Below are 27,094 nucleotides of genomic sequence, written 5' to 3' on the forward strand. Positions count from 1 at the left end.
CGTGTACAAGTCCGTTTCCTCTGAAAATGACAGTTTTCAAATCTGAAAGTCCTTCTGTACCTGAAAGCTTGTCTGTTTTTACCACTTCTGTCTGTTGGTCTAACAAGAGATACTGCCTTTCTACCAGTCTTGTCTGTCTCGTATCCTTTGAGCACCACAGCTACAATAATGTTGTCACTGTTGTTACAAATGGTGCTCCGAGGTAGCTAGTTTTCTTGTTGATTTTCAGTGAGAACTGTCATGTCTAAAGACAGCATTGTCTGTCTAATCCAAATGCTGATGTAATTGACAGTGTTATTTTTTTCAAAGTGGAATGATAATTTCAGGTCAGTTAGGATTTCCATTGTTTAATTTTACAGTATTTAGAGCTGAGGACTCCAATACACACAGACACCTGACTGAGTTTGTTGGTCTGGATATTGAAATGGCTTTTAACTATCACTATCATGAAGTGGTAGATGAGATTGCTGATACCTTGGTGCAGATATTCAAGGGACTTCAGGAAAGGTAATGAAAGCATTTCAATTTCATGAGCAACTTTGGGATCTCTTGCATTGTGGTATGAAATGGGTGAGTGTTTTATTCTGAGCTTGTCATGTAATCAGTAGTAACCTGATTTACAACAGAACTTCAAAACATTTTTGCTTTACGCTTAACTAATTGTTTGTGCCTGACTTAAAGTTCACTCCAGCCATAGGGCAGTAAACTATTTTTAGCCCAAGCTGCATCTCCTAGAATATGCTAACTTGCACTAAGAAAACTTGTTCACTGTTGGACTTCCTAACAGAAATGATCCATCATTAATTTAAAAGATCCTTCCTTTTGGGCCACTACAGGTAAACTGATTGTTAGATTTTTAAATTAATATTTGCTGTCTAAGAAAGTTTTTCTGATTTAAATTTATTGTAACAGCTTGCATCTCTTCCATAAAAGCAGCAAAGATTATTTTCCATTATTCACAGTCTAACTTATTGAAAAGTCAGGTCAGAAGTTTAGGAGGTGGTTTTCATTTGCTTACAAATAAGCCTATCTTGCAAGCAGAAGCGCATATCTTTTCATCTGTGTGGAAGGAATTTTCTTTTTTATATTTAAAACAGGATATTACTTAAAAGAGGACTTTACTGGGAAAATTTGACCTAGTCAGTTATTTCTTACAAAAGGTATAAAATGGAAGTAGTAGTAAAATATTAATGTGTATATCATTGCAGTAGATGCATTAATTTACATGAAGCATTTCATTAGGATTGTTTAGTTTCTCCAGAAGTGACTTTAAAACAGTTTTTTATGTTGCAAGAGGGACCTCTTGTGGCAAAATTGTATTGCCATTGCAAAATCATTATTGGATGCAAGGAGAGTACATTTCTTGACTGTTTTGTATTTTGCTTCTGTTCTTGTTTCCTTGTATATAGATTCCAAACTGAAATTCAGACAGTGAACAAACAGTTCCCCTGTGAGCCATTTAAGTTTCTGGAGCCAACTCTGAGGCTGGAATACCGTGAAGCTGTGGCCATGCTTAGAGAGGCTGGTATTGAGATGGGTGATGAAGAAGATCTCAGGTACTTTGGCAGTACACAAATGTGTCAGTCTTGTGAAAGTGTCAGTTTTGTACGGTTCAAGTGACAGCCCTCAAGAAGGAGTCACAAGCTTATAGAGGAATAAACAGTACTTGTATCCAACTCTCTTGACAAATAAATGAAAAGGATATGAAAATAGACCTTCTTTTTAACGTAGACTGTATGTACAAACTCTGAAATCCAAAATAAAGTAACTTAAAACATAAAGTGAGAGTAACTTGACCTTCTAAGGATAAGAAGCACTTGTTTTTCTAACAGTTGTGGTCCTTCGTGTGAGTTGTCACGTCTTTGAATAGAATTAAACAAAATGATTCTTCAGTCTTAAGGTCTTTCTTGTCAGTGACACATTCCCACTTCTTTCCACCTCTTAGGAAAAAGATTAAGCACGTATGATTGCATTCCCATTAGTTTACCAGAAGATGGGTTTAACTAACTGATTATATACAAACTTTTAAAAAGACACTTAATAAATGAAAACATTTCTGTTCTTCCCTGTAATATATCCAGTACCATTAGGATAATACATGATTTTACAGTTAAATGATCTGCATGTTGAAGAAGTTTCAATCATAAGAGTTTGATAGAGCAAAATAATTTCTTCGGCAACTGCCTATGGTATTTCTCAATTAATTGTGCCTAAGAAGAAATGGCTGCACAAGGTGTATGCCAATAGGAAATAGAGTACACAATTCTTCAGTAATCAGAATATTGGTGATTAGGAAGTAGTCATATTAAGAGCAAGAATATCTTTAGGTATCAGTTAATTTAAGGGTTTTCTAGGACTAATACAAAATATTTTGGAACAAAACAAATATCCTTTATTTCTGAAATTTTTCTGCACAATCCAAAGCATTCAGAAACAAGTACTAGAGTTTCTAAAAGGTAGGGTGCATAAAATCCGTAGCTTGAAATCTTTTTAGCTTTGTGGAGCATATAATCAGCCCAAGTTTAAATAATTTTAATGGTGATAAATCTTTTTCAGCACACCTAATGAAAAGCTCCTGGGACGCCTGGTAAAGGAAAAGGTAACAATTATTTTAGAATAAATAAATTTGTGATTTAATGTGAAACCTGACGTCTTGAAGTCATTGGGTTGGGATAAATGCCTGCGTCATGTAAAACAACTCTTTACACACTGATCGAGAATAAGGTATCTCAAAACACGTAGAAGTTGTGACGAGTTTGTGATTAGCATAAACATTTTTTAATTGTTGACTCATTCCCATTTTGTTGCTGCTTAGTTAATCTACAGACAGTTTTGTCTTAAACATAATAAGCTGTTTCAAACTATTTTCAATCTTTTATATTTATTTCTATCATCTTTTATACTGAATACACCAAACAGGATAGTATGTTCCAAACCCAGATCTCAACATAATTAAAACCAACCAACCAAGCAAACCATATTCTAACTAAGTTTACAGGAGATGGGCAAGTACATGTTACTACAGAAAAACATTTTACTGCTAAACATTTGTAAATTTACACAAGTAGTACTGGAAATCAGAAAAATAATATATGACTTCTATTGATAAGTATTATCTTTTTAAGGTAATAGTGTTAAATTTGTGGAAAGATATTGGAAGATCTTTTTTGCTCTGTTTCAAAGATTCACAACACTGGTTATGTCTTCCTCTTTTAATTTGTTCTTTACATCATTTTCTCTTGTACTAACTGTTTAAATTACATTCTTTCAGTATGACACGGACTTCTATATTCTTGACAAATATCCTCTTGCTGTGAGGCCTTTTTATACAATGCCAGACCCAGTACATCCTGTAAGTAACATTATTTGTTGTTGTCAGTGTTTTTTTTTCAGTTTAAATTATTCTGTGTGAATAATTGATGAAATTAAATAAATGATGAAATAAAGTATATTTCTGTGATCCACTGTTAAAGTTCTGATAACAAGATTAGATCAGTGTTATGTGATGTGTAAAATATTTATAGTTACTCTTCACTGGTGAAAACATACTGGAAAGAAACAAATCTGGCTAAAGCTAGGAGAGCTTTATGTAGAGATCTCCATGGTCAGAACAGTGCTGCCATCACTGAAAAGAGGCAAATACATTCTTCTAGGGTAATAGACACTTTAACAGAAAATATACTTTTTTTAAATTGTTAGGAATTCCCCAGTTCATTCCTAAATCTGGGGTAAATATCTTTAGAGCATCTTTTGCTGGGATAACTACATGCAAATATAATATTTTTTCAGAGGGCATGTGTATAAACTTCAGTTTTTAAAATCAGCTCTAGTTTAATGAGAGGAGCAAAAGGGATGTAATTCCTGACCAGACTCCAGATACATTGCAGTCTTACTGCACAACTTTGGATACTTCACTTCAGATAAGTGAAGTTATTGAGAGGTGCACATTTGCCACATAAGGATGGAGCAACTGTACGTGGGAAATAAACTCATCTTTGTTTTTCCAGAAAAACTCTAACTCTTATGATATGTTCATGAGAGGGGAAGAGATCTTGTCTGGAGCGCAGAGAATTCACGATCCTCAGCTGCTGACAGAAAGAGCCCAGCATCATGGCATTGGTAAACAACATGAAGCTGAATTTTTAAGAGTATAAATCACGATTGGATTTGTTTCCTTTAAAGGAAGAATTTGGGGGAGAATTTATTACAAGGTGGTAGTGCTAAAATCATCATGCTGTTTCATTCTTAATGCATCTAATTCTGTTTCACCATTTTAATCTAGAGTGGGGCTATTAAGAAAATGGTTAGTTTCCCACCAACACGTTGATGAAAAGGAATTGTTTACAAGGACTTTAAGAGAATGTAATACAGGAAATATGTTCAACAGAATGAGGGTAGACAAACAAGTCTACTTCGGTCACAGCTCTCTCTACTGAACTGAGAGCAAATAAGCAAGTGTCCCTTGGTAAAATTAAAAAAAAATAAATAAAATCTCAGCAGGTACAAGGCCAGCTAATAGTAGAAGGGTAAGAGTAAATCAGGTGATCACAAGAGTAAAATGTAGGTTAAAACTATTCTTTCAGTGAATGGCAAAAAATGAGTAGCTCCCGCTGTACCAAGATGGAAAAATAGTTGCAAATCTTTACTTTCTTACTGCAGTTTATTCAAGAAATCACCATTTTCTGTAAGTCACATGAACAGCTGGGCCTAGCTCTTACTCAGTTCTACAAATTCTTCCCAAAGTTATTAACAGCATTATAAAATCAAAACTGTTATAATTTCTAAATAGTCCTGGATAATTTACATGTTTGATGAGTAAAACCACACAGTTTGTACGTTAACTGGTAAATATTTTGTTGTGTTTGCAGTTCTCTAGTCACTTGTATGTTTGGCTTGGTGTTCATTAAGCAGGTGAGAAACATGTCTTTTTCCTCTCTAGATTTGGAGAAAATAAAGGCTTATATTGATTCCTTCCGTTTTGGTGCACCTCCACATGCAGGTGGTGGAATAGGTAAGTGTATGTATTTTAATTTTTATTATTTATTTTAATTCTATTATTTATTTTATTACTTATTTTATTTTATATTATTATTTTTTATAAAATGAGAATAGTAGCCTTATTAGGCAAATGCATGGGGCTGTTTATGATGGAGAATTTAAATCATAATGGCATGATCTGGCAAGTTTAAAAAGCAGGTGATCACAAGAAAAAGTGTCCATTTATTAGCCAGGCACATCACTTTCAAATTTGACCAATGAGGAGAATTTAAGGAAGCAAGAAAATACTGCATCATGTATGGATTTATCATTGCTACTAATACAAGAAGCCACTGGTCTCTTAGTGCATTTGATGAAGCTCTTATGTAGTGAGGAGAAATAATTGATTGCTTGTCATCTTCAGCGATTTGACTGAATATCAATGATCAGTTTGGGTCATGCTAATGGTTTTAGCAAAGGTACTGAGTCTTTGTGTCTTGGCTGTATTTTGCATATTAAAATGAAAAAAGATAGCGTTTAGGTATCTTAATTATAACAATTTACATTGCTTCCATTAGCAGGATGAAGCTGTTTGTGCATGTGGAAATAGGACACTTTGTAGGTCCTCATCAATAAACACAATTATTTATTTGATTCAGTCTTTCTGCATTTGCCTTATTTTTGTAAAGTAGGTTTAGTACATTCTGAGCATGTTCTCAGAACAACTAAGTTTGCCTTCAGTAAATGCATTACATCTATGATACGCTATTGAGACAACTGTTTTGAAATATCTACAAGATGATCTACATCTACCTACATCTATGATTATGCAGTACTTGGGAGCCAGAGGAGATGCAGCATTTGCAGATGATCCGAAATCATTTAGGCCAGTAAGAACTAACATCAAGGAAACTGAAGTGACATCTCTTCTGCACAGTAAATGCTCCACATGGCGCATCCCAGAGGTCAATCCAAGTACCAGCCAAACAGGAGATGCTGAGAGAGTTAAGGCTGGTTTCTAGCTGTTTCAGATGGAAACCTTAATACAGGAGGGCAGTGCGTGAAAACCAGTGTGTGTACGGGGATCATCATAGTGTGCCTGGGATGTATGTGTAGCCCCATAAGTTAGGAAGTTTTTCCATGTTCCACAGTACATACATAATAACCTCTAAGATTTCAGGAAGGAAGAAGACAATCACTAGTGAAATATTTATTATTATAAAAGATATAAGCAGATAGTTTCACAGATACATATTGCTGAATCTACATTTTTTACTGTAGAGAGTTTGGAATAAGCTTCCCCAACTGTAGTTTTTTTTCTGTTTTTTTTATGGCACTTAATGTCTCTTACTCTGAAGCTGTTAAGACTGGTTTGGGCTATGCTGCTGTTTACTGTATTCAATATATGGTTCTCCCAGTTACCCACTCCCATTTCAGTGTTCTATACCATCTTTCTTAAAAGTCCAAAGTGATTCAGGGTTGACCATTGCTTATTGATACACTTTCCAAATGAAGTCTGCATCATAGTATATAAAATGCCTGGCTTTGGTTCTGCTTTCTGTAGTCAGAGATGCTGGCACATACATGCCAGTATTTGGTCACGCTACTATGTGAGGCTGACTGTAGGTATAGAGTACCAGGTTGGAAGGGACCTCATCTGGTCCAAATACCTTTAGCTTTTTAAGAGTTTCAAACAAATGAGTGACTATGCTGATGGTTTTTTTTTCATTTTTTTTGTAGGGCTGGAAAGAGTAACCATGCTGTACCTAGGGCTGCATAATGTTCGTCAGACCTCCATGTTTCCACGGGATCCCAAACGACTGACACCGTAACATGAGCTGCTTTTGAAAGTTTGAGATGATTTGCCCTGCAGATATGATACAATTGAAAGTATTTCTGCTGCTACTGATGAACCTGTATTGATTTGAGTATTGTAATACACAATAAAGAAAAAAAGAACATCTGATTTCCTGAAGTGCTATAATATTTTTTTTTATCCTTAACTCTTTATTTAAGAGACAATACTTGAACAGATCAGGACTTTTTGTATTGGAAACTGTGCATTGATTTGAGCATTGTAATATCCAATTTTTTAAAAAATTAAAAAATCTCATTTCCTAAAGTGCCACAATTTTTTTTTTTTTTTTAATCCTTAGCTGTTTAAAAGACAATATTTTTACAGATCAGGACTCTTTGTATTGGAAACTCTGCATATTTTTAATGAAAATGTGATACACTGAGTTAGTATTCTGGTGTCACATTAAATTGTATCATGTTTCTACATTTTAATAAATTATGCAAGAAAAATTCTGCTGTTTTAACTTATGTCAGCAAAATTGAATATTCTGAAGTAAATTTCTAAATCGGGAGGATGGCAGCCAGTTGTTAATTTACATGAGTGTTACGCAGAGAAGCAGGTGAGAAAAGGAACAGTCTTACAAAAAATACTCATGAAATTGTGAAAAGCAATTGCAATAAATCTCTCAAACTAAATTAGATGCAGTCTGTCTTCATGGCTTTTGCTCTGTATCCTCACAAGATAATAGTTGATCAAGAGTCAGTTTGGGTTTTTTTTTTAGGCCTGTTCTTTATGTTACTATTTGAGAATGGACAGAAGGTTACACACACTCATAGAATACACAAGGATATGTAATACTCTCAGAAAATAACTGAAGGGTGAGTTTGAGAGCAGGTCAGCCTCTAGGGTAACAGACAAAACAAATCATCAAGCATTTAATGTATCTATTGCCAATGAAAGAAAAGCAAATAATGTAAGCCAACCTATTTCAGGTTTTTTTTTTTTTCACTTGTAAGTGCTGTGAACGGCCCAGTTGTACATCTAGAGAGCTGAGTGTTTCTGGAAGTCAGAGTACTTCCAAAATTCTTTCTGGACATCCTTTTTCTCAAATGAACCACTTACTTGAACCTCCTCAATTTGCAGTGATGTGCAAGGCTACTACTCTTCCTCCTCCCAACTAGACATACGTGCCCTGCGTTTGGATAGGAACCAGTGTCTGAACTTTCCTTTTATAGACCTCATCTGATAGTTGTTTTTCAAGTTTAAAACGTTTTTGTAGGTGTGGCTGCCAAAGAGCAAAGGATTAAGTTGCTTAGTTGGGCATTGCAATGGAGTTACTCTAATATTCATACATATTTGTAATTCCCAACCTAATTTTTGCTTAACATGTTACATGATAAAATTTTCATTAGGAGGTATGGTTTAGAAAGTCTGTGTTATTGTTGCTACCTTGATTTTTAAATGTCAGAGAAGTCACATATTGGTTATGCTACAAAAAGGTCAGTGAGGCTGTGTATAAATTGTGTAGAATTTCACAAAAGGGCAAATCACCTTTTGCAGCTGCCACTGAACAAGACTTAATTTTAATGTTTTCTGACAAGAGTTCTCCATTAGAAAACAATCATACTAAAGGTCAGTTACGTAAAGTAATGGAAATGTCAAAGTTAAACTTACTTTAGAAGTCACACAACTCAAGGAATAAAATACTTTGCAGCTCTGCTTATCAGTCTGATGTAATTAATTTACCATGGAATATTCCCCAAATTATTAACTTTAAAATCTTAACAGTGTACCCAGATGTACTTTACAAAGTTAAGTGGATTACAAACACGTCTTATCACCACAGACAACTTAGTGATGAATCCAAGCTTCAGAACAGTTGTTTTATTCAGCCAAGCCAACTGGAATTAATTTAATTACCTTTATTCATACAGAACCAGCAGTGTATCCCACATCGGCAGTGCATCCTTCTAATAAGGAGCAAAATTACTGACTTACATTTCATGCCAAGAAAAAGACCTGTTTTCTTGCTCTAAATTTGGCAGCAAGTTTTGTGCATACGTTCTTGTAACAACAGTGCTTATCCCCCATGCAAGAGTTACTTGAGCTCATGTTGTAGTCTGATTTATTCACTTTGGCTGCACAAGAACGAGAATTCAGATGGAGGCCCTAATTCGTCTGTATGCAGAATCTTTTCATGCAGTTTTTCTTAGCTAACTGAAAATAATTATGATCATAAATCAAAATGCATTTGTCCTTAATGGGATACTTTAGTGGGAGCTGCACATTGTTAGAACTCTTTCTGAAATCTTCCAAATAGTAATTTCAGAACTTTATGTTGCTTCCATAGGTGGCAACTCTAGTTTGGTAGTTCTGGAAAAAAAATCAAACCTGTATAGTCGTGTTTCCAGCAAGGTGCAGGAAGTTAAGCATTTTACATGGAGTCCACATTGCTGCTGCTTCTCCACCAGTTAAAATGTTTTTTTTATCTCTTTCATGATCTACAGTGGTAATTACACTTGTGTAATTTTTTTAAACTAAGGAACTATGAAGGATATAGGCAAGGGAGTCATCTGCTCAAAACAAACACAAAGCTTCAGTCTGCTTCTGAAGTTTAACTACATTTTCCTGTGGAAACCTGTCTGTGTTCACTGAGCTGTCTGAATCTGCCCAGCAGGAAGGAGGACTTGGGCTGTTCTCCTGGCAGCAAAGTGCAGGACTGGCTCCAGTTGGCACACAGCTCATGGAGGTTAACCTTGATGGGCAGCTTAGTACCACAGCTGCTTGCTCCCTCCCCACTGGGCCAGGGGAAGAGAAAGGAATTGTAAAAGCAGAAAACCTTTTGCTTCAACCCCAGGCCTGTCAATTCCAGGTGTGTCGGACACCCCTCCAGGTAAAAGCAAATTGTGGCCTGCACTTTGCTGCCAAAGGGAGGGAGGGGAACGCATTAGCAACATCCATTGTGGCACACCACTTGGCTGCCTTGGACTCCAGTGCATACTGGGTTTCCAGCATGTCTCATGGAGTGGCACAATTTCATTCAGGCCACAGGAGTCCACTGCCAGCTTCCACCCCATGCACCCTGTGTCTGCCATGGGTCCCCTTTGAGCATGTTCCTATGTGCCAAAAAGAGCCTGGAAAACCAGCATGTTTTCTTGACAGCCATCTCTAGAGTACACAGCTTGTCCAAATGCATTTTAATTACTATTTGTTGTTTGTGTTTTATTTGCATGCATTTTCTATATGCAATTTATTCACTGCAACTTTTAAAAATAATTTAAGTTTAACTATTTTCTTATTTTCTTTGGATTTAAAAGAGCATGCAAGCTTAGGAATAACTGTAACCAGTTGTGCAGTTTTTCTTTTACTTTGCTAACTTTTTAAACCGTAGCTATCTTGAAACAGAAAAAAAACAACCAACCAAAAACCTCCAAAAGCTGTAATCATGCACTAAAGCCCAACAGTCTGCATTAAAATAATACCAGCTTTAAAACAAAAAGACTAATCCAGCCAGAAACTTTACTCTAACCTCCACAACCAGAAGCGAGTAAATCATGCAGAGCTGAATCTTGCTACACCCCATAAACCCCAAATTGCCAGGCAGCCTTTCCATTGTGCAGTTAGAAGTCTCTGTTCACTAAATGGCAAGTGCACTGCAATATGAAATAACGGTACTGCAGGAAGCTTGTGCAGCTAGGGCTTCTTAAAACCTTTCAGAACTGAGAGTCAGCCCTTAGCTGTGGTAATTACAGCAAAGTTCCCAGTTAGGCAGAGACTAATGACTTTGCAGGTGGCAGAGCAGTTCTAAGCAATTTTTCATAGATACTGAAACAGTTCCTGCTGGCAGGCAATCATGTGCCACCAGCTGCCATTCGGTAATGGCTGTCAGCCATGACACCGCTTGGCATATGCTACCTTACGCCATCCTACTCATGAGCCTGTTACGAACAAGGAGTCAAGTGTCCAAACTCGAGCCCGACCCTCACCTGGCTTAATTTGCGTCATGCTCACCTGAGGCTGGTCCTTTAAAAGCTGGAGGTGCAGCCTAACCAGTGGGTCTTTGTCAGCGAGACGCTGCTCAAAACACCTCCAGCACGCAGTTTAGGGGCTTCATAGTTCTGAGCCTCCTCAAGAGAGTGCTGGCTGTGCCAGAAGTTGTAACTTCCGTTATTGTACCTGGCCTGCTTCTCCAGGAAACTAGCAGCCTGCTCAAGTTCACTGCAGCTAAAGACTACCCTGAGACCCCCGCAGCAGACACCTGCATGTTTATGGGACACCTTCTTCTACCTGTGGAGGTTAAAGTCCTCCACAGCACCGACAAGCTTACAGACAAAGCTAATCAACCCCTCCAGCAAGTAGTGGGAGACAAAGACCCGGCTGGGATCAGAGTGCTGATGGCCGGGGCTGGTGCCTAGGCCACCTGACGCTTCCTGCCGCCATCCACCCGCTGAGCCTTTCCCCTCGCGGACAGCACTCTACCGTCAGCCCCATCCCAGACCGAACCCCAACTCCGGCACACCCCGCGCTTTTGGCGCGAAAAGGCGCGTGAGGGGAGGGGGAGCTAGGGCGTCGGGGCGGGGCTCTGCTGGACGGCAGTCGCCGATTGGCCAGCACAGCGGCGCACGTGGGGTGCGCTGTGGCGCGAACCGCTGTGGGGCCGGGCTGGTAATCGGAGCAGCGGTCGGGATGGATCTGGCGGTGGGGAACGCGGGCGCGGCGCAGCAGCAACAGCAGCTTCGCGATGAGGTGGCCGAGAAGTGCCAGAAGTTGTTCCAGGACTTCTTAGAGGAGTGAGTGGAGGGGCTGGGCCCGGCGGAGGGCGGGCAGGGCCGCCAGGAGGCGGTGGGCCGCGGCGGGCCGCTGGCTCCTCAGAGGGAGCCGCCATTTGGGTGAATGTTGTCAGGGCCTGTCGCCACAACCCGCCGTGTTTCAGTCGGGAAAGCTCTCCCGTCATCTGGGCCCCCTGCTGGGACACTCCCCTGTCGTGAGGTGTCTACCGTGCAGGAGGTATAGGAAAAGAGCACGGTGCTCCCTTGGCTGGCAAAATCTTCCCCAGAGAGGTTTTGCGGTCACTTTGTTAGGTGCGTTTGGTCCCTTCCAAAGACGTTTTGTGACAGCCAGGTTGCAAATCCCTTTCAGGGCTCGAATGCTACACCTTAATACATCTGGCTTTCCACATTTTGCTTCCCCAGGGACCTATTAGCAGCAAACAAGGGAACTGTTAACATCACCTTGAGGAAACAAAACCCGGTTTGCTGGTGCAGAGTTGTTGTTAAATCATAAGTAAGTTTCTGTGGGGCAAACCTACTGTATGGAGTGCAGACCCGGTGCGTCTGTGCTGAGCGGTTGATAGATGCAGCAAGGGACTGTGGGATGGTGTCATTCTCTTGCACACTCCTCAATGCCTGTGATCCTTTCACTCGCCTTCTCTCCTGAATTCAGAAGTATCTGATTGCATTCGATTGCTGCCTGATGTGTAACTGTGAAACTCTTTCCTGAATCACTTTCAGGTTCCAGAACAGCGATGGGGAGGTCAAATACTTGCGTGATGCTGAAGAACTGATTCGACCAGAGCGGAACACTTTGATTGTAAGCTTTGTGGATTTGGAGCAGTTCAATCAGCAGCTTTCTACCACTATTCAGGAGGAATTTTACAGGTAAGGTGTACCTGAGAACTTAGCAATGCTGTGGTCTCGTGACATCTTTTACATGTTATATAAAAAATGAAAGGTTTGTCTGCTTTTGTATCCTGAAAACACACTTAAGATTTTTTTTTTTTTTTTCTCTTTACTGGATCAGAACTTACTTCTCAATGGATTCCTTTCTGGATACTCTTAGCTAACTAGGCAACTGCATTTATGATGATAAAGAAGTAGGTGGTCAGTACAGGAATAAGGAATAAACTCTAGAACTCCTTGTTCTGAAAATGTGAGCCAGTGGCTTATTTTGAGAATCATCTACTTAATACAAGGATAACAGTCATAATATGAGACTTTCAGACAATAAAGCAAATGGCATTATTATGCAGTAATTGCATACTTAGCGCATTTAGATTGGATTTTGTGTGTTCCTACAGTAATGGGGCAATAAAAGCCAGAGCCTGGAAATGTATGATAAAAGCCTTTGGTGTAGTCTAAAGCGAAGAAGACATTTTGATAACTTCTTTAAAATTTGAACTTCTTTTCTGTATTTCAGGGTGTACCCTTACCTCTGCCGAGCAGTAAAGACTTTTGCCAGAGACCATGGAAATGTTCCTGCAAACAAGGATTTTTATATTGCATTCCAAGATCTACCTACCAGGCTCAAGTAAGATGATTACTAATTCCGAAAACTTGTACATTTTTACTAGTGGAAAAGAAGTGTCAAAACATACTGGAACTGTTTTGGTAATACAGTGTGAAATGTACAGTTGACCAATACAATTATGAAGAAGTTTCCTGGTCTTGTGGAGGTTATCTTTTGAAACATTTTTTCATTTGTGAAACATTTCAGATACTTGCATTCATCGCATTCATCAAATTCCTCAAACAAATGTAACTTCTTGAATCTAACTGTAATTTAGAGTATGTTGCTGTTGAAGTACCAGTGAAGTAGCTTTTGCATTGGTTTGACCTTTAGTATTAATCCAAAAGTTTATGTAAAATCATAAAATGAGAATATATTCTAGTAACCTTGCTTCTTCTGTCTGTTAAAACTGCTCTTTAGTCACAGACTGAAGGAAACTAGTTGCATGTTAGTACTTGGGTAGTATCCTGGACCTAAAAAATGTCAACTCAATAATTTAATCTTTTTGAATTTCTGTTTTAAACAGAATCCGAGAGCTAACTTCGGCAAAAATTGGTTCACTGATGCGTATCAGTGGACAGGTGGTGCGTACCCACCCAGTCCACCCCGAGCTTGTAAGTGGAACCTTCATGTGCCTCGACTGCCAGACAGTGATTAAAGATGTGGAACAGCAATTTAAATACACACAGCCAAACATCTGCAGAAACCCAGTCTGTGCCAATAGGAGGAGGTTCCTGCTGGACACAAACAAATCAAGATTTGTTGATTTCCAAAAGGTACAGTGGTGAGGTCGGGGGGCGATGACAAATACAAATGATGTTTCTGTGGTAGTTGAAAGGTGTTGCTTGTACTGCAACACTCTGAAGACTGTTAATTTTGGTTCTGTCAATATCAAGAAAAGACTTCAAGAGAAAGCACTGGAATTTATGCAGATAGTTTCTTTCTTTCTGTGGAAGGCTTATGTTTAAGCATGGGAATTATGAATGTAATCAAACAGGTTTTGTTGTATGATGATGAAGTAAATCACTGAAAAAACACGTATTCGAGCCACTGCTAGTTTCATGTTGCAGGTACATCATGTCTAGTTGTTTCTTAGGAAAAGATGTGTCTTTTAGTATCTGCATTGTTTTACTCTTCCCAATTGACTTGCTCTACCAAATCCTCAGCACTTCACATCTTGCAATGATATTTTGTGTCAGTCACATTAACCGGGCTCTTCAAGTTGCTTTTCCTAGCCCTCAGAATTGCCATTGTGGCCACTGTGTATCCTCTTAAGTTTCTCCAAGGCTCCTTAGATACTGATTAGTGAAGGGATTTTTGATTGTTTGTCTTACTGTAGGAGAAATTTCACGGTTGATGTGGATGGCAGCAGTCAAAGGCTACTTACTGTCTTTGTTAGCTGCTTAGCTTTAGAAGCATTTTCAGATTTGGTGACATTTGCTAAGTGCTTAATATTCTCTCTCAGGTTCGCATTCAGGAGACGCAAGCTGAGCTGCCACGCGGTAGCATTCCTCGCAGTGTGGAAGTGATCTTGCGCGCAGAAGCAGTGGAGTCTGCTCAGGCAGGTGACAAATGTGACTTCACGGGGTCACTGATTGTTGTGCCTGATGTGTCCCAGCTCTCAACACCAGGTTTGTTGCTACTGCTCGTGACCTTGATGAGGTGTTCTTCCCACTTGTTCTGGGAACTGCTGTTCTGACTCCCACTCTTAATGGCAGGGGTGCGCGCAGAAACCAGCTCCCGGATCAGTGGGACAGAAGGCTATGAAGCTGAAGGTGTCCGAGGACTTCGTGCCCTTGGAGTCAGAGAGCTGTCATATAAGCTAGTCTTTCTAGCTTGTTATGTTGCACCAACAAATCCACGGGTGAGTCTGGGGAAAAAAATAATTTTTAAAGGTATTGATGATTTGCGCTGTTATGGCTTTACCTCAGATTAGGGAGTGGGAATAGGTAAAGCTAAGTACATATGTGTATCGCCTTCCTGTGCATTTGACTGTCTATATACTGATTAGATTTATACAGCAGGTTTTTTTTTTATTCTCCTCTTTATTGTTCATAGCAGTTTTCACAGATGTGATTATTTGCCAACGCTATCAGTGTATCAGTTCTAAAGAGGTAACTGATCCATTCATTTCTGTTCAGTTTTCATCCATTTCTGCAGCATTTGCTTTTCCTCCAGGAAATCCTGGAGGTTTGTTTCATTTTGTCAGAAGGAAAACAGTGATCCTTGTTCCCTCTTGTTTATCACATCTTGGAATGTTACTACAGCATAATGAGTAATATCGACTGTGGCTGGGTTAAAATATCATGGTATGATATTTTAATCTACAGTTCTGCTAGCAGCTTCACCATCACATATGATGAAACCACTTTTCCAAGTGTAAAAGTTTCCTGCCTCGTTCTAGAGGAATGAAGACCTTGTACATTCCAGTTATTGAAGAATGCTTACAAAGGCAAATTTTAGCCAGAGGAAGCAGTACTAATTTACTTGCTCTTTACTCTGTGGACAAAGGTGTCTTTTTGGTTTTCAAAGTAACTGAAGTTGCATGCTTTTGATTTTGGTCCCTAGGAAATTGTATATTTTTAAAGGTATAAGGCAATGAGCTCTCATTTGGTAGTGACCACGTTACTACTTTGTTTATCTCCTTTTCTTTAGTTTGGTGGAAAAGAGATCCGAGATGAAGAGCAGACTGCAGAAAGCATTAAAAACCAAATGTCTGTGAAAGAGTGGGAAAAGGTGTTCGAAATGAGCCAAGATAAGAACCTTTACCATAATCTCTGCACCAGCCTCTTCCCCACTATCCACGGTAAGAGTCCATTTGTTGCTTCTTTGAGGAAAGATGTCTCTTGTGAAAATACAAACTCGTTTTGCTGTCTGTGTACTGCTGTTTGGGAAAACTTGAGAGCTGTATGCCAACTACCATAAACTCTCTCCTCTAGCACTGGTTTTGCTGGTAAACGAGAATCTATTTCCTGAGTACTTGCTATGCTTAATCACACGCTTGTGAGTTGGGCTGATGCCAACCTTATGAAGTTTAACCATAACAACTGCAAGGTCCTATACCTGGGCCTGAGCAATCCCAGGCACAGCTACAGGTTGGGCAGGGAAGAGATTCAGAGCAGCCCTGCGGAGAAGGACTTGGGGGTGTTCGTTGATGAGAAAATGAACATGAGCCAGCTTCAGTGTGCGCTCACAGCCCAAAAAGCCAACCATATCCTGGGCTGCATCAAAAGGAGCGTGACCAGCAGGTCCAAGGAGGTGATCCTGCCCCTTTCCTCTGCTCTTGTGAGACCTCACCTGGAGTATTGTGTGCAGTTCTGGTGTCCTCAGCATAAAAAAGACATGGAACTGTTGGAACAAGTCCAGAGAAGGGCCATGAGGATAATTAGGGGACTGGAGCACCTCCCGTATGAAGATAGGCTGAGAAAGTTGGGGCTGTTCAGCCTGGAGAAGAGAAGGCTGTGTGGAGACCTCATAGCAGCCTTCCAGTATCTGAAGGGGGGCTATAAGGATGCTGGGGAGGGACTCTTTATTAGGGACTGTAATGATAGGACAAGCGGTAACGGGTTAAAACCTAAACAGGGGAAGTTTAGATTGGATATAAGAAGGAAATTATTTCCTGTAAGGGTGGTGAGGCACTGGAATAGGTTTCCCAGGGAGGTTGTGAATGCTCCATCCCTGGCAGTGTTCAAGACCAGGTTGGACGAGGCCTTGGGTGATATGGTTTAGTGTGAGGTGTCCCTGCCCACAGCAGGGGGGTTGGAACTAGATGATCTTAATGTCCTTTCCAACCCTAACTATTCTATGATTAAGGCCTTCAAGATATTAGTCAGAACAGTTGGCTTTGCTATTAGGTGATCTGCCAGACCCTACATAAAGTTGACTGTTGGGTGTGAGCTCTATTTTATATGGGCTTCTTTCAGAAGGTTTAAGGGTTCCAATAGTTGTATGCTGTTGTACATGTATGTGTGTGTTTGCAGTTCTTTTTGGCTCAGAGCTAGTTTGAGGACTTATGTTGTTTATATCTGAAAAGTTTGATCAGCTGAATTTGGTTCATATTCTGAGCCTCTGTAGCATCAAGCAATTCAGCTGCTTTCTGAGTCAGTCTGCCTTGAAGCTAAATCAAGCCCATAAAGGCAGTTATAGAGGATGTTTAGCAAATAGGTAAATCCTGAGCAGATGTACCCAAATGCTCTAAAATTCTAGTGGGGTGAAGTTTCTTTTAAATAGGAAGAATGTGGTGTGTTCTTTTGGATTTTTAATTGAGTTGTCTGTTCTGGGGCAGGTAATGATGAAGTGAAACGTGGTGTCCTGCTGATGCTTTTTGGAGGAGTTCCTAAGACCACTTCAGAAGGCACGTCATTGCGTGGGGACATCAATGTTTGTGTGGTTGGTGATCCAAGTACAGCCAAGAGTCAGTTTCTGAAGTAAGCATCTTACTAAAACAAAGTATTTAAGCATTGTCCAGAGTGACAGGAGCTATACATGTGAACTGTGCTTTTTCCATGTTAAGGAAAAGGAAGTAAAACATTTGAGAATATTATCCAGGAATTGTTTGCATGTGGTTGAAGTATTTGAACAGGGCTGAAGCAAACTCAAGTTCTTGTGATAATCACAAAAAATGAAGTATTAATTTCTTAAGTTTTTCAAATGACATTGTATATTAAAGTACAAAATTTATTTCCCATATAAAATATCAGGCAAATGAAATAATTATTTCTGCCCCCTCCTGCATTTTTTAGTTTAGTCAAAGTGGGTAGGTTTCAGCACTTTGAACAAATCGACAGCTGCTAGCTCTGAGAAATAATTATGAAATAAATAATTATGCTTCTAATGCTTTTTAATTGGAAATTTTATTCAGTATGGTTTCATTTTGCCATGCTGTTCATTGACTTCAGCTTCATGGAGAACAATGCAGAGGTCCTTGCAGCATGCACTGCAACTCAGAAATCTAGAGGCACCACAAAAGCTGCCTTAGGCTGCTTGTGGTCAGTCTCACCACTTCTTTCTATGAAGCCATTTATTCCTTTTTGCTGATTTTTTTCCTATGGGCTATGTTAGCTTGTGAAGTCAGCAGAAGACTCGTGGGAAATGGTCCGGATTATTTTTTCTGCTAATGTAACCACAGGTAAATAACAGACTTGTGAGAGACTGCAGTTAGATAAGGGTTAGTTTCCAAGGTTTGCTCAAACATCATTAAGAGGTGAGAAGGCCTACCTAAATATTAATTGCTTTCTGAAAGAAGGAGCAAGTCGTTTCCTGAGAGATTGAAAACAGCTCTGTATTGCAGCTATCTTGTTTCTGCAAGATTTAATTGGACTTTAAATTCCTCACTGTTACTCCTCTCCTTAGGCATGTAGACGAGTTCAGTCCTCGTGCTGTATACACCAGCGGAAAAGCCTCCAGTGCTGCTGGTCTGACAGCTGCTGTTGTGAAAGATGAAGAGTCTCATGAATTTGTCATTGAAGCTGGAGCACTGATGCTGGCGGATAATGTGAGTCCAGGAACTAAGGTTCCTGCATCCTGGAGTGGTTTTGATTAACGGCAGAGTGCCAAATTGTCTTAAAGATGCTTTTTTTCCCCCCAGAATGATTGAACTGGGGTGACATGATTTTTTATTGCACTGCAGGGGGTTTGTTGCATTGATGAATTTGACAAAATGGAGCTGCGGGATCAAGTAGCCATTCATGAAGCGATGGAGCAGCAGACTATATCCATTACTAAAGCAGGAGTAAAGGTAGTTAGCGCTATTCCTCTGATTGTCTAGTCTGTACTATCACTGGACTGTTTGTTACATGTACTGATCTAGCATCATCTGTCAGATTCTCATGTCAGCGGCCTCACTGTAGCAAGACAGAGATCACTTGCCTGCAAAGCTTTTGTCTCACATACCCCCGGAAAAAAAAAAAAAAAAAGATCAGAAATGTTACTGAAAGGGGAAAAAAATGTAGTAGAGGACAGGAAACAAAACGAGAAAATCCTAACCTTGAAGTAACCCTGACAGAGGATATAGATCTGTGCATGTTTGTATAAATGTGTATTTGCACTGTGAGAAATGGAGTGTTGTGAGAAGCAATTTTAAAATTTTATTTCAGTATTGTTGGCAAGAGTGTGACAGAGTTAATATATTGATACACAAACTGTTTCTTGGGGCCAAGACCTGGTTAGAAAAAGCTGGTTGGAAGAATCTGGGTTCTTCTGAGGAGTGATGGTTGTAATACCTCCGTTGAAACATTATCTGAAAGATATTGTGCTGACCTATTCAAATTGCAGTGAGCTGATTTAGCAAGTGGTCACAGACATTCTCTTCTTCTCTTTTTATTCGTATTTTTCACTGCCAGGCTACCCTGAATGCCAGGACCTCCATTTTGGCTGCAGCAAACCCAGTTGGCGGGCACTATGACAGATCCAAGTCACTGAAACAGAATATAAACCTGTCAGCGCCCATCATGTCTCGCTTTGATCTTTTCTTCATTCTTGTGGATGAATGTAATGAGGTAATTTTAAGAAACTGTCAGATAATTTATGTCGGAAAATATCTCTTGAGGTTTCTAGTGTAACTTCACACTCAAGCAGATCATAGAGAACAGGTTGACCTGGTGAGTTTTGAGTATCTGCAAGGATGGGGATTCTGCAGTCTCTCCAGGCTCCTACTGCAATGTTTGACAGCTCTCACTCATTTAAAAAAATAACAACTTTTATATCTAATCAGAATTTCTCATGATTCAGTTTGTGTCAGTTGCCTCTTGTCAGTCTGTAATTCTAAGAACAATCTGGCTTCATCACATCTATACTCACCAATGAGGCTTTCTTTTCAAGCTGAGCACACCCAGTTTTTTCAGCCTCTCCTCACACATCATGTGCTTCTGCCCTCTGACCATCTTGGTGCCATCTACAATTTTAGGTGAAGCTGATCTAATGCAAGTATCTTGCTTCTGCATTTCTTCTCTGTGTGCAAAGTTAAAAGCTGGCAGTACAAATTTGAACGTGCTCTGTTGAATACAAGGATACTGCCTTTTCATTTTGTAGTGATTTGAGCTGCAAACTTAACACCATTAGTAGTTTTTTAAAAATCACTGGTCGCTAATGTTAAGACTGCTAGCACCTGTCTGTGGCATTTGTCTTGGGAATGCGTGAGAGAGGTTAAAGTTGGTTCAGCGCTATTCTCTCCACTGTTTTGCTCAGAGTGATTATCTATTTAAGAAGGGACTCATGAAAGAGATAGAATAGGCCGAAAAGGAAGAAAGCAGTTCCCATGCTGCAGAGTGCTGCTTTCTGCCTATTCTGTAGCTAAATTGTAACCCAGGAGAGTTCCAAGAGGTTATAAATCCTAAAACTGTCTTTTGTCCCTTCTCCGCTATGTTTCCTTCAATTAAAAACCTCCCTGGCATTCTCCTGAATCTTCTGGGAGAGAGTTTGGCTTCTGGGAAGGCTAGCTCTGCCATGAGGATTGCAAGTGAGGGAGGGGAATGCGAAGGAAGAATATAGCTGCTGCTTTGATATTTGGCTGACTTTGTGAAAGTGATCTGACAGAGCAATAATATCCCAGGTTACAGATTATGCCATTGCCAGACGCATAGTGGATCTGCATTCCAGAGTAGAAGAATCTGTTGATCGTGTCTATTCATTAGATGATATCAGAAGGTATCTGCTGTTTGCAAGACAGTTCAAACCAAAGGTAATTCTATTTTCCTGTATAAGTTGTTCTGTATGAGGGAGATCCAAAGGAACAGTAGCATGCTATTTTTTCTGGCAAATGCAAAGACACTTAGTGTAGAAAAGAGCTCTAAACTCAGTTATTATGTAGAAACATCACATAATTCTGGAGCTATGTACTTTGGGCATTATGTTTTTAACTCCAGTAATCCAGCCAGCCTAGCTGAGACTGTTTCCATCAGTAGTCTTAACTCTGGTGGCAGTTCTTAACCTCTGTCTTGAACAATTGAGGGCTTGTGTCATAGCTTTCACTTACTTCAAGGGCATAGGTTATTCAACACAGCTGCTGCAGAAATTTTTGTGTTTCATTGATGTATTGCTTAATGTCTTTATTTTAAAAGGGTATTGTTCCTCAATATTTGTTTGCTTTTATTGTGGTAAAATACAGAATATGGGAAACTCTTCCAAGTACAAATTTTTGTGGTCTGTCCAAATAGCAGCTTGGAGGGACTGTGTGTTACATTCTTCAGAAGTTCTTTTAATATAGTTCCTCTCAAATGGAAGGAGAGAACACCCTCTCTTACAGAGTTTTGAAAACTCCCATTTCATTCCCATGTGGTAGGGAGTTTGTTTTCCAGCTGGATCTGTGTATGTGCAGATAGATTCAGGCAGGGAAGTGTGTACACAAAGCTGTAGTGAGAGTTAGTATATGGAGTGTATGCTTGTATGTACATTTGCATGCAGAACGAGAGGTAAAGAAACATAGAGCAATCTAGTAGAGACAGACATGAATTATACCCAGAAGCAAGTCAGTGGAACAGAAAAATAGAAAATATCAAAAATCTGCTGTAAAATAATTAGTGTGTCAGTGTACTTACTGTAATATCATTGTTGCTGTAATAGTTATTGCAATATAATTTTAACATAATAAGATTGTCATTATATTTATCTATTATAAATATAGCATAGAATATTTCAGAGAAAAGAATAGCTACTACAAAAACATCTGGGGAGTGCCAATCTAATGCAAGAAGAATAAGATTTAATACTTTTAACATGGCAAACTGTCATATTATCTGAATGTCACAAAGATATCTAAGGAGTCCGAGGACTTTATAGTGGAGCAGTATAAACGGCTGCGGCAGCGTGATGGCTCTGGAGTGACAAAGTCGTCCTGGAGAATCACAGTGCGACAACTGGAAAGCATGATTCGGCTGTCTGAAGCTATGGCCCGTATGCACTGCTGTGATGAGGTACCATGATGAAAGTTTGTTTATGATGAAAGTTTGTGTAAGTGTTTATATAAATGTTGTGGGAGCTCTGGCTGTGCTGTTTGGCTGTGGTAATGTACATATGCAAATCCTGTGGGTGAAAAGGAGAGCTTGGATCATGTTTTCACTTGTTGTCACACTCTGAATTTGTATGCCAGAAATACTGGTTTTAAGGTATGTCTTGTAAAACTGAGATCAGCTGGTCCAAACTGAAAACTTGCATTTTTTTGCAGTCTCAGCCCGTTATCTGTCAAATCGTGGCAAACAGGGGCTATGTGACACATGCAGTGATAGAAACTTGCTCACTGGTTATGTAAGAAGGACACCCATTGGGTTCTTTTTAATTAAATTCAGCTTATACAGAAATAGATGGCTTTTAGCTTACGGCTCAGCTAGAAATGATTTTTCCAGTTTTTGCTTCTAAATTTTGGAGGAGAGTTCTCATTAATTACATGGGGTTTTTTGTTTTGTTTTTTTTTCCGTGTTGCTTCTGTTCGGACCCATTTCTTTCATGTTTCTTGCTTCACTGATCTTCCTTCAAAATGTTTTTGGCTTATGTAAAATTTTTATCAACTCCACATGATTGCTGAAGCCTGAAAGAGTCATCAAGTTTCTTATTCCCTCTTTAACCTTGTGTGAACTGAGAGGAGTTGTAGTAGGATATAATTTGACTTGTAGAGCCTTTGTTGCTTAGGATTAATCAGGTGAAATAAAAAAATCCTTTGTCAGAGGTGAGTTTCTGGAGCTGTTGGGGGGAGGGGAAGCTTTAAATACTTCTTTTAATCAAATCTTACCCAGGTTCACCCAAAGCATGTGAAGGAAGCTTTCAGGCTTTTAAACAAGTCCATCATTAGAGTTGAGACTCCTGACATCAATCTGGACCAAGATGATGAACAGCAAATGGAGGATCAAGAGGAGCAAGATGGAGTCAATGGTAAACTACTTGTAGAGAATTTTTTCAAAGGGGAAGGTGCTTCCAGCCTTTTACCTTTTTTGAGTATGCTTCTTTTTGGTTTCTCACCTGTTTCTCATCTAAGGACTCTTGACTTCTACTCTTAACTCCCTTATTTCTTCAGCCTCCTTGTGGGTCCCCTCACCTGATTGATCACTAAAACACTTTTCAGTGGATCAGAGTATTAAACAGTTAAAAGATGTTACAGATTTAAACCTGAGCATGTATCCAAACAGGTGAAGCAGAAGCTCCAGCTGGGGTCAGTGGTGTAGTGAATGGGATCAACGGCCATTCTGAGGATGTGAACAAGGATGTTGCACCCAAAGCTTCTCTTAGACTGGGCTTCACTGAGTATCAGCGAATTTCTAATCTCCTGGTGCTGCACCTTAGGAAAGCAGAGGAAGGTAAGTATTTTTTTATTAAAAAGATGGCAGACCCTGATTTCAGGGAGCAACTGTTACTGCATCTCATGATGTTGCATTTGGGATTTTCACTCCTGCTGAGACCAAAATTGTTAGATCAGGTGTGAACCTGTACATGTGGCAAAACTACATCTGATGATACAGATAAAACTCCTAGCTCTGGTTCTTCAGTCTTTTATTGAAACCCAGGAAGTCAAGTAGCATGTCAACAGAGCAGATCCAGGAAAGAATTTGTAGCATTTACTGGTTTAACCTAACTAGAAGAGTCAGCAGCAGTGAAAATTGTAGCAAGACCTTTAATGTGTGCCAGCAGCCACAGCCTAAAATATATACTTAACCAAATAGCTGCAATGTGCCAAACGGCTGCTTCATTCTTGAGAAGATGAAATATTTCTTTTGCAATGAGGCTGTTGTGAAATGCAGCAGTTGTCTCATATTATAAACCAATGCTACAAAATTTTGGAAGGGTGTGGAGACCACAGTACATGTTCAGAATGCTGAGTACATGTAGAAGGATGACTTCTTCAGCATTGTGTGACAGTGATTTTATTTTGCCCTCACAGCATACTTGTATGAGACCTTACAACTGCTTTTTCTTGAAGCTGAAGGCTGAGGTGGTAGCTAGGCTGCTCACTTGATTTGTAAGGTACTTGGATGTATAGACCTGAAAGCTTCAATTCTCAGTCTAAATGTCTCTAATTAAACCATAATACAACAGCCTCCTGTACAAAACATGATGTTTTAAGAAACAGAAGAAAGTTTGAAAAAAAGCATGAAGTTTGAAAAAAAGCATCTTAAAAAGCATGTTTCTCTTTTCAGCGTTGTAAATGTTAACATATAAATGCTTTTCTCTTACACTTTGAATGGTATCTTACTGATGCTATGTTTATGCAAATTATTTCTTTGCAGAAGAGGATGATTCATCGTTAAAGAAGAGTGAACTTATTAATTGGTATCTGAAGGAAATTGAATCTGAAATAGAATCTGAAGAAGAACTAATAAATAAAAAGAAGATCATCGAGAGAGTCATTCACCGACTGACACATTATGTATGTATAGAAATGTGTGGATAATGAAAAAGGGTTTTAACTTACATGGTGCAGTGATTCATTTTTAATAGAATACTTTCCTAATTTGAGAAAGGTGTTTTGTGCTTTTGTGTTATTGACCGATGCAGTATAAATACCTTATTTGTTTAATGCCTGCTAAAATAGAGAAAACGCTGAAATAAGTTAGAGATATGTACAAGTAAAAATTGAAACCGCCATCTTATGTCCTTATAGAAGTGGAAGTGATATTTTTCTGTATTTCTATGGTGTTAGCTATACATTAGGATACAGCAATACAAAAATTGAGTTTATTCAATGGATGACTAAATCATGGGGGCACTAGGGCAGTTTGGAGGACAAAGTATGAAACTGTAAAGTACGTCTCACTTTTAAAGACACAAACCCACTTAGATTGAAGTGTTCCCAGAAAGCATACAATATGTAAGAGTTTTCCACTGAACATAATTGTTAAGATCAGGAACCTGTTAAAGAGGGAGTTCACAATTAAAAGGGCTAAATAATTTATCAGCAAGAGCTGCTACTAAAATAAAAAGGAGGTGCCTTTCAAAAAGTGCAAACAAACCTTTCTGTTCTTGTTTGAATACAAATTTTTGTCTGTTGCAGGACCACATTCTGATAGAACTGTCCCAGTCAGGACTGAGAGGATCCAAAGAAGAGGAGACTTTTGATGAAGATCCATACCTGGTTGTCAACCCAAATTATCTGCTGGAAGACTAAGGGCTGAACTGGATTGTAGAGCTGCCTGGTTACTTGTTGGAAAATGCATTCTTTGCTTTCAAGGGTTGCTATACTATAGCTAATATCCTCAATTCCTATGAATGCTCTACTGTGGAATGTGCCAGTGTGCGGTTAGTAATACACGATTGCTCATTGACACTGAGTATACCTGGAAAGTTTTTAAAGAAATTACACATATATTAGGTTTGTCACTAATTCTGGGTTTCAGTGCCATCATCCAGATGATAAGGACTATCATGGAGATGCTTCTGTTTTAAGCAAGAGGAATTTTGCATTGTTCTTCTATTGTATTTAGTAGAATTTCTACGCTATCGGTTTTTACTCTTTTTCTTATTAACATAAATAAAAGATCATAAAATGTCTGGAGATGTCTGGGGGTGGATTTGTTGTCACATGTGGGATTGCTATTTTCTATGCTTATGCTTTGAGGCTGAAAAAATAGTGATGTAAATGTTTAATGTCTTAAGAAAGATTACATTTCTTGGGTGACAGATGCTAGTTTTTATGAAGATTTTTACCTTCCATTAATGGGTAATGAGAAACTGATTACTTCTCTTTTTTTTTAGATGGACTAAAGGTGTGTATGCTCATATTGCATATGTAAAATAGAAAATTGAAAATAGCCAAGCCCAAAGCAAAGCTTAAGGTCAGGAGGTCAGAAACCCTCATCTTGATGAATGTCTGGACTTGTAAGTGAATTGAAAACTGCCATCATTTGTGAGGGAAATTTAAGACTGTATATGTAAACTTGTTTGTAGATTTTTCTATAAGAAATTTTTACTTAAATTTCTGTTGTAATCACTTATTTGCTGTATGGTATGTGATTATTAAATAATCTATTAAGAATTAAAATACCTGAATATTTCTCTTAGCCTGATACCAGAACCTAAGACACATTTTCTAATAGCATGAAAGATACCAAAGCTGTGTATTTTAAGTATAAATAGTGTGAAATAACTATTTCTGAAGCAGGTCCAGAAATGAAGCTGGTTCCTAAGAGAGTTGTCTTTTTCCTGTTAGTCTCTCCCAGCTTTGGAGAAATAGGCCTTAGTCTAACTAAGCATATCATTAAGGATAACAGTTATATTTAAGGAATGGAAAGAATCATAAATATTTATTACCACTAACTCTGGCTGCAGTAACTTCACTATTTTTTCATAAACTGCATCTTGGCAAATGCTATATTTTGTTAAAAGTCGCAGCCCACCTGCAACGACAGTTTGATGTTATTCTGTATTGCTCATTTACTTTCAAAATAAGGACAGGAAGATGTTTGTGCTTCATTAGGTATTTCTCCCTTCCCTCCCTGCACTTTTAGTTTGATAATAAATACTCTTCACATGGGAGAAAGTATTTTTCCTGCTTCTCTTTCCCCAGTTCTACGTATGTGATTCATAGGCTAGAAGGGGTGTTTTCTTTCTGAGTTTACACTACTTTACTGAATAAGCAGCAGGTGGTGCTGTAAAGTTCCTGTTCAAACTTGTTATTCGAACATGGGGTGGGAGAAGAGAGTAACTAGAGAGTTGTTCAGAACACTAAGCACGTTTCAGCAGTGTTTTTCAGCATTTCAAGAATTCCTAAAGTAAAGTCTGGGAATGTGGGAAGGAATGGGAAGATTCAGTTCATGAACAATTGGCTTCGAGACTGGTGCTACAGGCAGGGCTTTGGATTCTTTGATAACAGCTGGTTTTATAGGGCACCAGTCTGGACAATGACAAGTGGGAAAGGTTTGTCTCACAGAGGCAAAAGGATGCTGGGGCACGAATTAGCAGGGCTCATTTGGAGAGCTTTAAACTAGATTTGAAGGGGGATGGGGTTGTAGCTGGGCTCCGGAATTAATGAAGACTGGGAGGCCTCCTATAATCCTAGGGTGAAATCGGTGTGCTCAGCTCGCTCCCTGAAATGTCTGTACACCAATGCGCACA

At 39.1% G+C, this 27,094-nt stretch overlaps 2 protein-coding genes across 2 annotated transcripts in view; both read left to right on the forward strand.

Moving 5' to 3' along the window:
- DARS1 (aspartyl-tRNA synthetase 1) overlaps positions 1 to 6,941 on the forward strand; it is a 40,720-nt gene extending 33,779 nt beyond the window's left edge. Inside the window, exons 10-16 of the mRNA XM_062606157.1 lie at positions 360 to 507; positions 1,410 to 1,556; positions 2,557 to 2,599; positions 3,272 to 3,352; positions 4,008 to 4,119; positions 4,940 to 5,011; positions 6,718 to 6,941. Coding sequence (XP_062462141.1) covers positions 360 to 507; positions 1,410 to 1,556; positions 2,557 to 2,599; positions 3,272 to 3,352; positions 4,008 to 4,119; positions 4,940 to 5,011; positions 6,718 to 6,809 — 695 coding nt within the window. The 3' untranslated portion in view covers positions 6,810 to 6,941. The remainder of the gene's footprint in view (positions 1 to 359; positions 508 to 1,409; positions 1,557 to 2,556; positions 2,600 to 3,271; positions 3,353 to 4,007; positions 4,120 to 4,939; positions 5,012 to 6,717) is intronic.
- A 4,462-nt stretch (positions 6,942 to 11,403) lies between these two features.
- Positions 11,404 to 25,531, forward strand: MCM6 (minichromosome maintenance complex component 6). The gene is made up of 17 exons (XM_062605981.1): positions 11,404 to 11,565; positions 12,286 to 12,432; positions 12,971 to 13,081; positions 13,587 to 13,836; positions 14,526 to 14,691; positions 14,779 to 14,924; positions 15,716 to 15,866; positions 17,346 to 17,487; positions 18,413 to 18,554; positions 18,690 to 18,797; positions 19,402 to 19,557; positions 20,610 to 20,738; positions 21,808 to 21,969; positions 22,786 to 22,921; positions 23,176 to 23,343; positions 24,271 to 24,410; positions 25,035 to 25,531. The coding sequence occupies exons 1-17, from the start codon at positions 11,462 to 11,464 to the stop codon at positions 25,146 to 25,148; spliced, it is 2,472 nt and encodes an 823-aa protein (XP_062461965.1). The 5' UTR covers positions 11,404 to 11,461; the 3' UTR covers positions 25,149 to 25,531.
- Positions 25,532 to 27,094: the final 1,563 nt, after the last annotated feature.

The sequence above is a fragment of the Pezoporus occidentalis genome, unplaced genomic scaffold (assembly GCF_034315485.1).
Source record: "Pezoporus occidentalis ecotype Australia unplaced genomic scaffold, CSIRO_AGI_Poc_V1 ctg12, whole genome shotgun sequence".
Classification (NCBI taxonomy): Eukaryota; Metazoa; Chordata; class Aves; order Psittaciformes; family Psittacidae; genus Pezoporus; species Pezoporus occidentalis.